The sequence below is a fragment of the Kwoniella dendrophila genome, chromosome 9, assembly GCF_036810415.1.
Source record: "Kwoniella dendrophila CBS 6074 chromosome 9, complete sequence".
NCBI lineage: Eukaryota > Fungi > Basidiomycota > Tremellomycetes > Tremellales > Cryptococcaceae > Kwoniella > Kwoniella dendrophila.
The window spans coordinates 648905-665656 of NC_089484.1; the positions used below are offsets into that span (position 1 = coordinate 648905).

Sequence of the window (16752 nt, forward strand, 5' to 3'; positions counted from 1 at the left end):
TAACCTTAGCTAAATTGACAACCTACAATTATCCTCTGTCAACTTACACGCATCTGCGAAACCTCTTCCGAATACACAGGTCTACATTCTACACAGCTATAATATCTAGGACGGTTGACAAGAATCGATTATCGACTTGAAAGGATTTCTCTTTTCCGTTTCTTTCGATTTATACAAATTGGGTCCAGAATCTATTCAAGCATAATTAGAAACTTGATATAAACCAATTCATCATGGAACGATCATCCTCGCAAAGAGACCTCCGTGTGGAGCGTCTGTCAAAGACACCTTATAGTCGACCTGAACCCTCTAGATTAAGAAAATCAGCTTCTATGACCGTAAGTACTTTCCATTGAATCTCTTCCTTCAAACAGATTTCTGACTCACGATGATATTATTTAGCCTCTTGCAACCTTAAAATCGATAGTGAATTACGTATCTTCACCATTTACCAAAACTTCCTCACCTTCAGTACTACCTACACATCGCATAGATATAGATCAAGATCAAGATCAAGATATAAGATCTGAGTCTGGTTCAGAAGATGAATGGAATGGTGAAGCACCATCGACAATGAATGGTCAAGATCTATTTACACTTGCTTCCGCAGCTGGTCGGGATGGTGAAGAGTTTGAGAAGAGAGCTGCAGCTTGGAGAGCTAAAGGTGAAATTCCAGGTGGAAAGAGACAGTTAGCTAGATTAGGTGTTGAAGTGAGTTTTGTTCTTCTATTCTATACTAATATAGGATTTGAGAACGAAATAACTGACCAAGCATAATGATCTGAACAGGCTCATTCAAGCTCGGAATCCCTTGAACCTCCTACACCGACTGCACCGGGACACTTCAATTTCTTGAAGTCATCACCTTCTATGCCTATTTTATCCACATCATCAAAATCTCAATCAGCAACATCTTCACTTCAAATACCACAACCTAAATCTAATAGATTTGATACTATCAAGCGAGCAAGATCATCTTTATCTTCTGAACACAAAAACAGTCAACAATTACCATCACCTCAATTCAGTACACCTACAGCAACCCCCATTCCAGTTACTCAAGCATTATCATCATCAGCTTCTTCAGTAGCTTTGACAGCTTTCTTGGAAGCTAAAAAAGGTCAACAGATGACTATAGAAGATTTTAGAGTAATTGAAACGTTGACTGATAATATGAAAGCCGAATCTCACGTTGGCTCACCAACTAAATCTGAATCTTTTTACCAGCAACAGCAGCAAAAGACTTATGGTGGTTGGGCAGCAGGCACATATTCTTCCGGGATCAAATCATCAATTTCATTCAACAGTAATCTATCTACGCCTGCCAAGCAATCAAATGGCAATGGTAATGGAAATTTAGCATCAACACCAGGTAAAGTATTTTCACTTGGTACGCAACCCACTTTTTCACCTGCTGTTGCCTCAAGTGGTCCATACAGACAAAGATATTTAGGTCCAGGTATGTCACCAAGAAGAATGTTCCCTCAACCTAAAAAATCAACATTAAAACCTCTTTTCAACTTTGGTACTGCCGAAGAAGACGACTCAACAAGTACAGGGAAGAAAAGGAAAGTGGATGGAGAAGAAGAAATTATGGATTTAGATTCAAACTCTAACGCATCTCTCTATCTTAGTTCATCCACTAGCACGAAAGGACTATCTTCAAGTGTTTCAATGCCTTCCTTTTCCGCCTTCAATAATGAAAAGGGTAAAAACAGATTATCATCATTATCATCATCTATACATACACCTGCTAAACCATCGCCATTAAGTCGTAATGTGTCTTCACCTTCTTCCAGCTCTAACACACCTATCGATGAAAAAGCTAAAAGAAGAGCTGAAGCTGAAGCTGCCGGTAAAAAAAGAGCAGCAGAGATCATAATGGATATCATAGATGAAGAAATTGGACCTGTGATTCCAACTAGAAAAGCTGAACCTGTCATATTCAATCCATATGATAGAACTTCATTAAACCCTACTCCTATCCCAGCCGTACCAACTTCTTTACCTTCGACATCGTTCGCAGGTACAACTCCGAGAAAATCGCTCCTGAAATCATCAATCAGTTCGAATAGTTCACCAGGCAGAAGAACGCCTACAAGAGGTGCTGCAGCTAAATTGGAATTACACAAAGAAGCCATGAAAGGATCTAAGCCATTGACGACTATCGAAAGGATTCAAGGTGTAAAACCTGTAAGCTACTTCTTCCATTTCTAACCCAAGGAACACCAGCTGACTTATTGCCTTTGAAATTGTAGTGGGAAAGAGGAGGAAAATCATCATCTTCTATTAGTCGAAATGAAACACCTATAACAGATGACGATATAATCGAAATTGATGATCTTATCGAAGGATCCCAAGCTTCATCTTCTAAAGCAGCTTCCCCTGCGCCAGAATCTTCAACAAATAAAGCATCATCTCCTCCACCTAAACTACAATCAGCTTCATCAAAAATTCCAGCTGCAGAAACATTCAAACCATTTGAGCCTCCTTCTATTACGTTTAACTCACGACCTCCACCTGAAACCCAACCAGTTCCATCAATCGGTTCATTTGATTCACCTACAAGGGATTCAATTATAGCTTCTTCCTCGTCTTCATCAAATCCCATACCTAAACCTACTTTCTCTTTTGGTAAACCTTCGGCGGCTGCAGCTACGTTGACATCAGAATCAGAAAAGCCTGAAGAAGTGTCAACTACTCAAACCAAGGAAACGAAATTGGAATCAAACAAATTAGATATAAATAAAGTTTATCTATCAGCAAAAGATTCAGCATTGAAAATTGCTAAACCTGCTTTACCTTTCTTTACATTTACTTTACCCCCGAGACCATTTGAATCGCAAAATCAACCTAAGAAAGAAGTATTGGAACAAGCTAAGAACAAACCTCAATCAACTTTTACATTCACCCTTCCTTCTCTCGATGCAAATATAACAACTTCATCACAACTTGCTCCTCCTGCAAAAGATTGGGAATGCGGTTTGTGTATGTTAAAGAACCCTGCTTCAGCCACCGAAAAATGTACAATTTGTGAAGCACCTAAACCGCCTACAGTTCCGGTTTCATCATCAGCTCCTTCCTTCGGATTTACTCCTAAAGCCACACCAGCATCCACAGGAGCAGGTAAAGAATGGGAGTGCTCTCTATGTATGTTGAAGAACCCTGCTTCAGCGACTGAAAAGTGTACTATCTGTGAAGCACCTAAACCAGCTTCAACCTCAATGCCTAAACCATCTACACAGAACACTTTTGGAGGATTTACAGGATTTGGGTCAGGTTTCCAGCCTCAGACTTCAAGCAATCAATGGACTTGTTCTGTTTGTATGTTGAAGAATCCCGATAGTGCCAAAGACAAATGTACGGTCTGCGAAGAACCTAGACCAGGCTCAAAACCTAAACCACCTACTTCAACTCCACAAAATAATTTCGGTGGATTTACCGGATTCGGTTCAGGTTTTCAACCACAATCCTCAAGCGATCAATGGACCTGTACAGTTTGTATGCTAAAAAATCCTGATAGTGTTAAAGACAAATGTACGATTTGTGAATCCCCAAGACCATAGTTGGAGATCTTGTCTTAGTGGCGATTCGAAGAAATGTGGTACTGAACAATTATAGAAGAATCTAGTGTAAAAATCGCATACAACAAAGCTCAATCACCCAAGCATACAGCAACTTAAGAGAGAAAGTAATGGTATTCTGGTGGTTTACAGCTCATAAGAGGAGCACATCATGTAAATGAGATCAGCAATCTTGATTAGATAAATCTACAGTGTAATCATGTATCGAATATATATCGCATCTAACTATGAACTATATATGATGACTTTGGGATCTGGTGTTGTAATCCCATTGTGATGGACATACAGTATTCAATATCCACTAAGTACATTATCAAGGCTGACTCAACTGAATTCACAAGTATAATGTAGTATATCATAAATTTACGTCATTCAGAGTTAAAAGTGGAAATTCCTCTGTAAGGAAGTGGTCTGTGCGTTGATCTGAATAGAACATCAAAATCCTCTACATCGCTTATCCAAAGGACTCTTTCCAAATACGCACAGACCTACTCTGGCACTTCGTTACCGTACACGAAAATTCGCTTTGATAATGACGATCAATCCAATCAACCTAATTTGGCTTACAAAGACGAAAATCGGAGGGTCATGGGTCAATTAACCAAAACTGTATATATACGTACTCCTAGTCAAGTATGCTGGAAAATCAAGGTTAACAGGAGTTAAATCGCGACTAACTTTACATTCATTAGCAGATGAATACTCTATAAATTAGATCACATTATTTTACCTCTCTGCCTTCATTTTCCTTCTCTTTCTCTCTCTCTTCGTTTAACCTATTTCTTCTTCGTCCTTTACCTACTAACCATTATTTCCGCCCATTGAGTCTAGCAAATTAAAATATATAGTTACTTGATCCAAATCATTGTCTGGTTGTTTGTCTCTTGATTTTTCAACGAGATAATCATTACCAACTCTTCTTTCGAAAAGTATAAAAAGGATAGTGAAAAGGAAAAGATGACTATAATCCAATTAATCTTCTTCATTTACCTCTTACTTACAAGACGAACCACCGCTTCTTCTTCCATTCAATCGTTTCCTGCTTACCTACCCAATTCTATCAATACACCAAAAATCTTAGTTTATACCTATACAGATGGTTTTAGACATGACTCGATTCCTACTGCTATTGAAGTTTTGAGTAGGGAGAAAGTGAATTGGGGATTAGATTTTGATTTTACAGAGTAAGTTATTCACTTCATCTTCATACTTATCAGACTTAGGTTTGGCTCTCCGTAGGAAGCAGCAATCAGCTTATCACTCCATCCTGTTGCTTCCGATAGAAATAAAACCCTTTTTAACGAAGAGTATCTAAAAGAATACGATGCTTTGATGTTCATTTCCGTAACTGGTGAAGGTGGGTCAGCTATCTTTAAAGGGGCGTATATCCCACCGAGCTGATAAAACTGGTTGATATACACTCCAGCTTTTGGTAGAGAAGGTGAAAAAGCGTTCCAAAAATACCTTCAATCAGGCGGCAACTTTATTGGTGTTCATGCTGCTACTTGCGCACTATACAATTCATCAATTTATCAAGCTACAATAGGAGGTAAATCAAGCCGGACTAGCTGATTAATAGCAATACGACTATCGTGACTGACAGCTGATGCTCCCTCCGCTCGATTCTAGCCCTTTTCGAATGGCATCCCGTTATACAGGAAGCAGTGAGTTGTCATGTTCATACTGGTGTCATATCATTTCGATATCGCAACAACTCATACATCTTACCTCTTGCAGACTTTTCTTCGAGAAATCGTTACCCATCCAGCTACAGCCAATCTTCCCGATCAATGGAGATTTGTAAGTAGCGACACTGCATCATGTTTTCATGAACGCAACGCAGCTAAAGAAAGGTTACTTCTTAGGCCGAGGAAGTGTATTACTTTCTGCTTTATAATTGGGTTTTTAGTAGGGTATTATGTAGTCATATAAATTGTCAATACAAGGGAAATCAAAAGGACATTATCTGTACAATATCATTTCCTTACTTATCATCTGTATACATCTATGCATTTTTCATCAAGTATTCTCTTTCTGCATATTGTTTAACAACCTGATGATAATAATGATAATCGCTGGATTGGGTTAGTGCCACTCGATGCACATGATATCATACATGATTGCCACTACTCCTTACTAATGCAATGTACTGCTACGAGTAGTAGAGTGCTGCATGCTTGTGTCGATGAAAGGTGGCCCCATTAATTAAACAGAATTTGATTACGTTATTTCCTAATCTATCTATCTAAATTCAGGGCAGGTTGTATTATCATTGTGTATGGTGGGTGAATCATCAAAACAAGACATCTCATATCGTTAAAGTTCAAGGTGAACCGCGGCCGAAGGTGATCTTATTGCCTTTATTATTCTTTGTCAACGTAGTCCATATACTTTCGACCCCTTGTTTATCTAATCATCATCTCTTCATGAACATGGACAGTGAGTAGAGAGATCAATGTAGAAATAGACGTTTTATCGACATCATTCATTGCCTATAACAGTATATGGAGAACAGAGTGCTGTAGTAGTGGAATCCCCTCACATAAGTCAAGTTGGGTTTGAGACATCCTTTCCAGCCTCAGCCAAGACTTTATCATATTAGCTATCAATGCATGATAATATAGGATCACCTGTCTCATATATTTCACTTGGCCGCTACACCGATAATTAATTCAGCAGAACTTCAGATCAGATTTATGCACTCATACTCAGTATTACATATCAAATCTATACGCCCACACGCACTCTTTATTCAAGATGTCAACGACACCACCACCTCCATCATATTCATCACCTATTATTCCTCCTACATCTTCCCCTTCATCATCAAGCCATCATAAAGCATATCCTCAACATCCAGGATTTCAACAAAGGAAATCATCCATTATAATTAATATCGAAGATACCCCGGAAGAAAATTTAGGAGATTCAAGCATTCTACAAGAAGGAGAGAATCAGACTGACAATTTACCTTCAGCTTCATCAATACCGAATCATATGAAATCATTACCTTTATCAAGGACAAATTCAAATAGTTCATCTTTAGCTGAAGAAGGTGAATTAGATACTTTATTACCTTTACCTTCTTCTGACAATGCACCATCTTCTTCGAATCAAGATCCAAATGTTATTAGTAGCAGTAGTGGTAGTAGAAAGCCAGATGCAAATGAATCAACAGGATTAATATCAGGCAAAATGAAGAAAAAATGGTATAAAGGACCGTATTTCGTTACAGCTGTTAAATTTTCAATATTATTCACCATCTTTACCGCTGTGGTAGTCATAACTTTTTATTTCGGTATGCCGAAATTAGATCCAGAAGATAAAGGCGTATTGAAATTGCCTAGAAGTTTTGCTGATTTACAAGCTCTAAAGTGAGTTTGACCCAAATTTATTTCATCATTATCATCATATCTTTTCCCTTTTTGAGCGGAGCAGAGGAAGAAGGAAAAAAGCTAATAACCTTGATTTTTATCATCACTTATAGTACTTTATTCCAGAAATACAAAACTAAACATCCATTTAGGATTTTAGCCTGTGCAGTCGTAACTTATTTATTCATTCAAACTTTTACATTACCTGGATCAATGTATATCTCAATCTTGTTCGGTGCTGCTTATGGTATAATGTACGGATTAGTATTATGTTGTCTGGTAAGTCCAATTTCTATCGATACATCCCAACACTTTGCTATCGACCTGAATGTGCTAATGAAGTCATTCGTTATTAGTGTGACGCATTCGGATCATTATTATGCTATACGTTATCATCATTATTGGCACCACCTTTATTAACAATGCCATTCTATAGAGCAAGAGTCGAAACTTGGCGTACCAAAATCATGGGTGATCCTAAAAAAGGTAAAAAAGTTACATGGGATAGTGTATTTGCTTTTCTACTTGTTCTAAGGATCGCTCCTTTCCCACCACATTGGGTAGCTAATTTCGTTGCACCACATTTGGGTATTGGGATGTTCATGTTTTGGTCAAGTTGTTTTATTGGTAAGTGTAATTCCTCTACATTCTATTGCATGTGACACATCAGAATGACTGACACAGAAACTCTTGATAGGAATCGCTCCAGTATCAGTAATTCACGTCACTATAGGGTCATCGCTAGATTCGATGACATCAGCAGCAGATTTCCACCTGTTATCATTACGAAATATTCTAGGATTATTAGCTGTTGTAGTAGCAGTTTTAATACCTGTTGGTCTTAAAAGAGTCTTCAAGAAAGATTTAGGTGATTTAGGTGAAGCTGAAGAAATTTTAGAAGAAAATCATCATAGAGATGAAAGAGATATCAATATACCCTATATCGAAGGATCAAATTTAGGTGGAAGAAGATATCATGCTATAGATTCTGGTGTTGTATTATCATTACCTTCAACAGGTAAAAATGGTTCAAGAAATTTAGGTAATAAAATTATAAGAAATGGTAAAGGTAAAAATACATTAGAGATTATACATGATGAAGATGAAGAAGAAGACTATGATTTTGAAGATGATTTCTATGGATATAATGATGAAAATGGTGATTTTGAATACAATATTGAAAATGCTTTAAATGATGCTTTACAAGATCAACCAAATCAAAACGAAAACGAAAATTCTAATCAAGCTGAATCGTCAAATACAAGTGGTCAAAATTCACAATCTTCCTCATCATCATCAACGCCGAATCAAGAAGATAATAATAACAACATCAATCAGGGACAAGAAGAAGAACAAGAGGATGATCACGATCAGTTCCAATATCAAGTGTATGATCCTTCAGGTAAAATACAAACTGTTGAATATAATTCAACTAGAACAAGATCGAGATCAAACTCAAGATTAAGTGGTATCCCTTCAAGACCTAAATCATATAGTAGATCAAATACAAATAATACAATTAGAACTTATGGCACGATCAATGAGAATTAGAAGTAGTCTCAAAATATTACTCTCAACATTGATCTGCGCTATCTCCTACTGATCTTTTCACCCTCACTTATGGTGTTTCGTTCCCTCGTTCCTTCGTTCTTTTATTGTATATATGCTCATATTACTGAGTGTTCTCATTCAGATCTCCAGTTTCACTTGTGTATCGTACTGTATACTTCTTTCAATGCTTTGTAAAAATACATCAAATCAGAATTGTAACCCTGCTGGAATGTATATTTACCGTTCAGAATGTACAAATGCAAGCACAACAACATATTTCATGACTTTCATCTTGTTTCAATGCAATGTTGTCAGAAACCTCCCTTTGAATGCTTTGCATTATATGCATAAACATACGCCAACATGGCATACAATTTTTGGTAGTAAGGTAACAACGGACCAACCATCCACAAAAATAATGTACGTGTAATATTGTATGAACGGGAACAAGAGGAGACTCTATACCGTATCACAAGCTTAGTGTTCAAGTCATCGTTATCCACAACCAGTACTATCAATTCAATCATTGCAAATAATCAGCTTCTTTTTGAAGAATTTTGATATCTCAGGGGCGATTGCACCAACTTAGCTAATAGGTGAATACTCACTTTTTCTGTACCCGGATTAGAATAAACAAGTTTAGGTTGAAACATTCTATCGAATACTGAAAGTTTTCATAAACTTTGTCATCAACATATTATTTCGTATTGTTATGTTAAACACTAACTTACAACTCATAACCCATGTTTTGGCTGCACTTTGACATAAAGGATGTGACATTACTAAACTTGGATTTGTAGGAAAAGTTTCAAGTTGCCTCAAACATCTATTCCGTGTGGAAGTGTTTTTTTGATAAGCCAAATATCTGCCTACGCAAAATCAAAGAAAATGATATGAAATTAATGGTAGATTATTGCTTACCTGAAAGCTACAGACGGTTGTGGCGGTCCATATCTACATACAGCAGAATATGCTTGACGCCATTTTTCATCTAGTTGGGTTTGACATCTTATAGGATCTGGACAATCTGCTCGCTGATGAAGTAGTCGTAATCAGCTATCTTGTCATGCAATGAATATCCATGGAATTAAGGTAATATGCAATAAAATCAACTTACGCAGATGTATTCCTTTTTGACATCTATACTACCCAGTTTTAGTAATCGTTCTAAGAACCAGTTGCGCCTAGAAGCAGATTGTTCCGACAAATTGTCAGCTGCCTTCCATTGTCTTTGCTAGAATACGACCAGCTGAGAGATTAATATTCACCTGTTTGACAATTTAAGCTGCGTCTGCGCGCTTATACACTGCATTTCATTATGTTCCCAAGTTGCTATGATACCCACACATGAAATGTTTAGCTCTGCCTCAAAATTGTTTGGATTTACTCACGCTGATCTAAGACGAATCGACTTGCTTCTCTATATAATTCTGCATTACAATGTTCCTCAGCTAGCGATAAAGCCATAACTGGTCTACCTGATGCATGAGTCATAAGAAAATGTTCACATGATTTCTGAAGAGGAGGTACGATGAGTTTGAGTGAGAGAGCCAGTAACTGGGAACAAACATAAAATCAGCTACCCTATAAAGCTGAGCATATACAGTATGTTACTTACATTCTCTACGTTTGTCCAAGTCACTTTACATTCGAGGCTGAGATAGCAATATTCATTCATTGGTAAGTAAAGGGACCAAAAAAGAACATTGTACAAGTGAACTATGGTAATGAGAAACTTACTGTGGATAAGCCCAAAATAGAAAATCATGAAAAGCAGCAGGACTTTCTTCGTGCAGTTCAACGACAGCTTCCAATTTTTGATTTCTCAGTCCATTTTGTGCTACAGCTAAACCTGATGAGAATGAATGACGTATAGTTGATCTTGTTCTACTCCTTGTTAAATTCCTCGTTCTCGATATATTAGAGTCGGATCTCTGCATTTCGGTCTGCTCTGAGGAGACCGATAGGGAGATGGGTGAATCATCGTCTTCGTTCGTCCGAATTCCAGAGGAAGAAGAAGGTTCGATACTTAGCCTCGATGACAAAGCTTCGAAGCCAGATGGATCCGAACAGGTGTTGTTGTCTTCCAGTCTGCCAGATACCGCTCTACTACGATCACCATTTGGGGTTTCTGGCAATTCCCTTAATTCCCTCAAGATATCCGCTACGCTAGGATCATCTTCTGGATTATCAAGATATATCTCACTTCTGGGTGAGAACTGTTGCGATGATGGCATTGAAGCTCTCGTTGGTTCCTTCTCTTCAACGAGTTCTTGCAATTCTTCATTGCTGGAGTCGTCGTGAAGATTTTCGTGATGGGTGGTTGGATCAGCATGGTCAGGAAGGGCAAGATTGGAGCTGTATCGTGGACTAGGTGGATCTGTATCTGTAGGCGGAGAAGATGGAACCTCGACTGATGGTGGAGGTGACAAATCTACAGCATATGAAGCTGATAAAGCTGGATCAGTGATGGGATTTGTTTCTGCCCAGCTATAAATCGTCAGAACGATTAGCAGCGCAAGGTTGAGTGTCATCACTGAAGTCTAAATGACAGACTTACTTTCCCTGTAATAAACCTTGAAAGAAGGGACTTGCAAACCATAAAACCTCTTTATGACACCAAAACTCATTTCTTCCTACTATGACTTTAACTCTACCTGGCATACTTGAATCAGATAAAAAAGTTGGATGAATATCAATAATCATATCTTCTGCATTTTCTTCGGTGTCACCTGATATACTCCCTTTATTTTCTCTACCATCTCCATTTCTCATCGTTGACGTGATCTCATCGGCAGAGTGCGAATATTGCCATCTACCTAAGAAGCCTGATCCGGAGACAGAACCTGAACCTGAAGGACGAAGATGACCTTGATTCTGTCTAGGTGAAGGTAAGGGTGAAGAAGGTGCATGATGATGTCTTGAAGTTGAAGATGCGTGAGCTAATTGTGGATGTGCAGGTGATCTTGGTGAATTTCTAGATATCAATAAGTGTGATGGATTTGATATTGACATTCTTCTTCTAGACCAGGTTGAAGTCGACAGATGTTAACTTTCTACGAAATCGTCAGAGTACTAGTGATATGTGTTGTCTAGGAAAGAAAGAAGAACTTGAAGGGTTATTTAGATGCGGGGAGGTTGAATGGTGGACCAAGCGGGTGGAGGTTGTTTACCTTTACGTTGTTGTTGTTATTGTTGTTTTTGGTTTTTTCTATTCTCTGTGGTTCAAAGTCATACCAGAAAACCAGCATAATAGCTACAAGATGACATTACTGTCTGGATCGATACAGGTGAGCTGCATTCTGCTCGCTGCTATGCATATAGCTGATCGTACTATATTTAGCCACCACTATTATCACTTCTATCGTCTACTTCATCTCCTTCAATATCACCTCTTTTTACCTCCACAACAGACTCTACCTCAAGCTCATATATCACAACACTTCCCGATTCTGAGTCAGCACAAGCTCCAGGATCGTCAAAATTTATACCCCATACAAGACCAAAAGGATGTATCCTACATGATGTTATACATATACAATCGTCTAATCCTCAAAAAACATATATTCAAGCAGGTTGTTCGATGACGGAGTATAAACGCAGTTTGGACAAAGGTAAAGGTCGAGATGATGAACAACAGATACCTCTAGGTATTTGTTTACCTTGGATTGGATTACAAGTTGAAAAATTAGGTAGAAGGGATATGAGTTTCGAAGTTGGTATAGTAGATAATCGAGGTAGAGAAGGTATAATAAGGTTCTCAAGTTTCAAGGTAAGCTGTTTTTTTTGTGATTCTGCTTTTTGTGATGGAACTATTGAAGCTTATCGAGATGACTGATCATAGAAAAACCCAACTGTACATCCATATCGTGATCCACCATTAATACATTTACCATTACAACTTCCTCAACAAACTCAATCTACTCTCACACCATGGATACATATCCCGCTCAATCTCTCTCCGTTGATTCAGCTATTTCATAGTCTACCTAGACCACAGCGACATGCTTCAGACGATGATGAGGATGATGATGATCATGAGACTGAATCCAGGAAAAGGAGGAAAATGGCAGATCTCCCTAGCGGTAGTTTTAGTAATGTAAGTTATGTAAGGGTTTATGCGAACTGCAGGGTGAGAAGAATATGGTTAGTAAGTCATTTGTACTCCATGACATTCAAACTACCTTTGCTGATACAATGTGTACAGTCTGCTGAAGGCGAAAGAACGATACAAAGTATGGGTAGAGGCGCAAAGGACGAGTGGGAATTATATGCTGCCAATGAGGCCGTGTGAGCCTTGCGTTTCGTCAAGACCTTGCAGCTTCGGTTGTCTTCAAGCATCTTTCTATATCGTATAGCCTTGAGCTTTTTATATGTGTCTATGGCTAAGTTGTATGCATAAATCATGATCATTGAGTTTCATATCTGATACTCGCAAAATTCAGTATTCTTACCATAGTAAGCCTTATGCCACTATATAGGGAAAGTGTATCACCTGAATATCTTTCCGTACATTTTTTAAGAATTTATCCGAGAATGTTGAACTGTTCTCCATCTTCTCCTTCACCTTTACTCGCCCATCTATATATCTATATCTGTATTGTACAAGTGAAAAGGACAAGTAGTTATACATAAGTCGATGATATACTCAACCACAATGTCACGATTAACAAATTTACCAAGAATAACAGCAAGGGCAATACGATATTTGCATAGTGAAGGTAGACAAATAGATCATCATCCAGGACCTAATACAATAACTACACCACCTTTACAACAAACTGATAATATACCTCATTCAGTTTCTGATATAGAGGTACCTGTAGTCACGCCAGAAATAATAGATACAAGTTCATTTATTGAATCATCTAGACCAACACATACATCAAAAGGAAAATTAATACCTAGAAGACCAGCAAGAATAATTCCTGTTCCATTACCAAATGGTGATCCTGAACCAACATCATATCCACCTTCAAAAGAATATTATGATAATATAGATAAAAATAGAAAAGAAAAACATCCTTTATGGCAATTTTTCCACTTACCTACTGCAGCAAGAGCTAGAATTCCAACAGATCAAACTAAACCTCCATCAGAAATGGGTAGTTTAGAAACGCTAAAGCAAAATGATTCTAATTTACATAGTGGTAAGTTACAGATCCTTCATTGCTGTTTCCCGATTAATCATGGTCAAGCAATTTTTGATAAGCCTTGAGGTATTTTACTACACGGTTTACTTTACTGAGGGTTGGCTAATCATTTATAACTCACAGGTCGATCTTGGACAGCAGCTGAACTTCGACAAAAATCTTTCCAGGATTTGCATACATTATGGTATGTTTTATTGAAAGAGAGAAATGTTCTGGCTACTCAAAAGGAGGAAAGAAGAAGATTGAACATTGGGCAAAGGGTAGATGGAGAGCTTTTGACTAAACGAGCTTTCAGAGTAAGTTTAACCATCTATTTGCTGTCTGCCCACAATCCCCCTATTTGCCCTTCTCAACTTCAGTTATTCTGATTGCATCGTTTGGTATTTCACTTATTTAGTGTCGAAAAACAATGGCAAGAATCAAATATGTATTGAATGAAAGAAGACTAGGTTTAATTGCAGCAGCTGGACCAAGATTCAATGTTGAACCTATTCATGTGCCATGGTCAGCTTCATCATCAACAGATCCAGCAGGAGCAACTTTAGCTATAAGAGGAGAATTACCAATTCCACTACATATCTTACAATCTAAATCATCCAACCAAAAACAATTATCGCCATCAGAAGAATCATTCATAGAGGATGAAGAGGAAGTAGCAAAAGAAGAAATTGAAAGTAGAGATGAAGGTTTCGGTGGTGGTAAAGAAGCTGAACAATTTGATGAACAAATCAAAATCAACGATTCAGGTAAAGTAGAAAAGAAGGATTGAGAGTATAATGCTATTCAGATGTAGGAAAGGATCATATGCATTTAGTCTTTAGGAAACAGCATACATAGATCGCATGGATCATATTTACGGACAAAAAACACCTAATCATCAAGCTCCCTGCACTTTGTACAAGCTGCTAAGCTTGAAGATAGAGTTATCGCTACAACCAGATTTGTCAGCAAGATCTTCTCGAACTTTTCCGTTACAATCAGATAGAATCGAACAGTCCTCATCTGCGAGTTTGCTGTATGGAACTACAGGTTCATACTCCATAAATTGTTGAGGGTAAACAATTCGCTCTTCTGATATTTCAGTGATATCAGGACTACGACGAGCGCCATCTGGGTTAAGGGAAGAAGTGTCATTGGTGGCTATGCTAACTTGATTGATGAGGCTTCCATCGGCTCTCTAAACAGGACAATAGAAACGTCAGATCCACACGGATAATCTTGACGCGATCCGATGGAAGGCTCACAAATCCAGATTGAATCGTAATGCGTAAGTTTGTAGGTGTGTTGGACGTATGAAGTGATGTGAAGAAGAAGAAACCACGATTGTCCAAAAAGTCGTTCAATGTGATATTCCTTGATGCAAGCAATGAAGCTGAATGATTTAGGAAGGCTTCAATTGTATACTTCACCTTACTAGCCAGAAGGTATCAAAACCCGTACGAGTATGCGAAGACCGAGCGTAATCGACCCTAGAGATTGCCATGAAAGAGGAAGAAGGAGGCGAAGATGTCAACATACATAAAGGATGTGAGCTGCACGTCGGAATATGCAGGCTAAACTCGTTTACGCAAATCTACGTACGGTGATGTCAGTGTTCCTCTATATCTCGCTGTGTTCACCTGGTGGATACACATTCTGTCATTTAAATATTCTGCCTATGATACAATATCAATCCTTTGAATGTACAAAATCCGTAACAAGCGGTCTTGACCTGCAGCAAACCAAGAGAAACGAAAGAAAAGGCTGCTGTTAAGTATGGATCATTGCATCACCCTTTTTCCGATGCGCCTGAAGCCCTGTAGACGTCCGTTCTAGGTATCTAGGTATAAAGGATGCGACAAGAGCTATGGATACGGTGAGACATTTCGTCTGAGAAGATGATTTACAACAATCATCCATCCTTTCAGAGCTATGGGTCATCCGTGACCCTACACATACATATTCTGTATGATGAAATGCGATATCAACGGAGTGAAGTAGGAGTCACATATTGTCATACTGTACTCTCTTTTGAAAGACACTCCATAGTTGAGCGTTTCATCAATTAGTACGTATAACTCGACGACAAAGAATAGTGATCCAATGCCACTCAGATGAGCCATTATTGAAAAGGCGGAAGAGCCAAGAAAACGTTAACATTTTCGTACTGGTATCTCTCATGAGAAGATGCGGTTCAGTATTTTACACATATAAGGGCTACAACTTTCCCCCAAGTCTCAACTCTCTTTTCTTTCAACAACAACAACAGTAACACAAACAACCCAGAAAACCCCACGCTAACTTATTATTTCCAAACCTTTTCAAATCAACACTAATTTGATAAACATGCCTAACGAGTAAGTTGGAAATACAGAGTACGTTATGGAAGCATTTGAATCAGATCTAACGTCTTCCTTCCCCTAGCACCCAAACTGGTACTACTGGCACTCATACCGATGGTGCTCAAACTTGTGAAGGTAATAATTCCATCGGCTACCCTACTTACCATCAACAAATGTTTATGGAGTCAGCTCCGAGGGCATCTAACCAGTCATCTACCCAGTCAAATGGACCAGGGAGTGGTTGGCTGTGGAGAGCAGGGACGAAATTTAACGACAAATGTCCTGATGAGGAAAAGGTCGAGGCTTGTGGTCATTGGCTTTGCTGTCGAAGTACAGACTAGAATTGGGAAGGGCGATCAAAAGTCTTTCTTGAAGCGATCGTTGCGTTTCCTTACAGACTAAATCGTGCGACTCTGCTCACCACTTCTTTTACATACATGACTTGTATGTTCTCTTCCGAAATGCACATGCATGGGAAACGTACATATGACTGCCTTGATTGCTCAAATAACAGGATTTCCCACTTAGCTTGGCCATGCCAACAAGTGCCACATTTGTATTGTCACGTGAGTTTTTCCGATAGCGAAAAAAAGTCCGTTAAATTAATATATATTCATACATTCTCCTGAATGAGTTTATACTATACAGGTTGGAAGACCATTCTTGATTTCTTTCTCCAATACTATCCAAACATACATTCATACTCCTCAATAACAAACCCAGCTCAAATATAATTACACCTTATCTGTCCGTGATCGTAAAACAAGCA

The 16752-nt window shown here is 38.4% G+C and overlaps 7 protein-coding genes across 7 annotated transcripts; 6 read left to right on the plus strand and 1 right to left on the minus strand.

The window, feature by feature from the left end:
- Positions 1-233: 233 nt before the first annotated feature.
- Positions 234-3566, plus strand: L201_006648 (uncharacterized protein; the record flags this gene model as incomplete). Its single annotated transcript, XM_066222367.1, has 4 exons — positions 234-338; positions 403-711; positions 790-2193; positions 2259-3566. 4 exons carry the CDS (start codon positions 234-236, stop codon positions 3564-3566), a joined length of 3126 nt encoding a protein of 1041 aa, XP_066078464.1.
- A 975-nt stretch (positions 3567-4541) lies between these two features.
- L201_006649 (uncharacterized protein) lies at positions 4542-5481 on the plus strand (the record flags this gene model as incomplete). Its single annotated transcript, XM_066222368.1, has 6 exons — positions 4542-4768; positions 4868-4941; positions 5011-5133; positions 5214-5248; positions 5322-5384; positions 5428-5481. 6 exons carry the CDS (start codon positions 4542-4544, stop codon positions 5479-5481), a joined length of 576 nt encoding a protein of 191 aa, XP_066078465.1.
- An 860-nt stretch (positions 5482-6341) lies between these two features.
- L201_006650 (uncharacterized protein) lies at positions 6342-8509 on the plus strand (the record flags this gene model as incomplete). Its single annotated transcript, XM_066222369.1, has 4 exons — positions 6342-6958; positions 7072-7237; positions 7315-7585; positions 7656-8509. 4 exons carry the CDS (start codon positions 6342-6344, stop codon positions 8507-8509), a joined length of 1908 nt encoding a protein of 635 aa, XP_066078466.1.
- A 484-nt stretch (positions 8510-8993) lies between these two features.
- Positions 8994-11524, minus strand: L201_006651 (uncharacterized protein; the record flags this gene model as incomplete). The annotated part of the gene is made up of 10 exons (XM_066222370.1): positions 8994-9020; positions 9118-9173; positions 9241-9335; positions 9431-9543; positions 9627-9693; positions 9778-9841; positions 9901-10066; positions 10128-10164; positions 10250-10999; positions 11070-11524. 10 exons carry the CDS (start codon positions 11522-11524, stop codon positions 8994-8996), a joined length of 1830 nt encoding a protein of 609 aa, XP_066078467.1.
- A 248-nt stretch (positions 11525-11772) lies between these two features.
- L201_006652 (uncharacterized protein) lies at positions 11773-12803 on the plus strand (the record flags this gene model as incomplete). The annotated part of the gene is made up of 4 exons (XM_066222371.1): positions 11773-11799; positions 11853-12281; positions 12354-12659; positions 12717-12803. 4 exons carry the CDS (start codon positions 11773-11775, stop codon positions 12801-12803), a joined length of 849 nt encoding a protein of 282 aa, XP_066078468.1.
- A 363-nt stretch (positions 12804-13166) lies between these two features.
- L201_006653 (uncharacterized protein) lies at positions 13167-14431 on the plus strand (the record flags this gene model as incomplete). Its single annotated transcript, XM_066222372.1, has 3 exons — positions 13167-13659; positions 13786-13958; positions 14060-14431. 3 exons carry the CDS (start codon positions 13167-13169, stop codon positions 14429-14431), a joined length of 1038 nt encoding a protein of 345 aa, XP_066078469.1.
- Positions 14432-15987: 1556 nt separating this feature from the next.
- On the plus strand, positions 15988-16324 carry L201_006654 (uncharacterized protein; the record flags this gene model as incomplete). The annotated part of the gene is made up of 2 exons (XM_066222373.1): positions 15988-15998; positions 16066-16324. The coding sequence occupies 2 exons, from the start codon at positions 15988-15990 to the stop codon at positions 16322-16324; spliced, it is 270 nt and encodes an 89-aa protein (XP_066078470.1).
- Between the last annotated feature and the right edge of the window lie 428 nt (positions 16325-16752).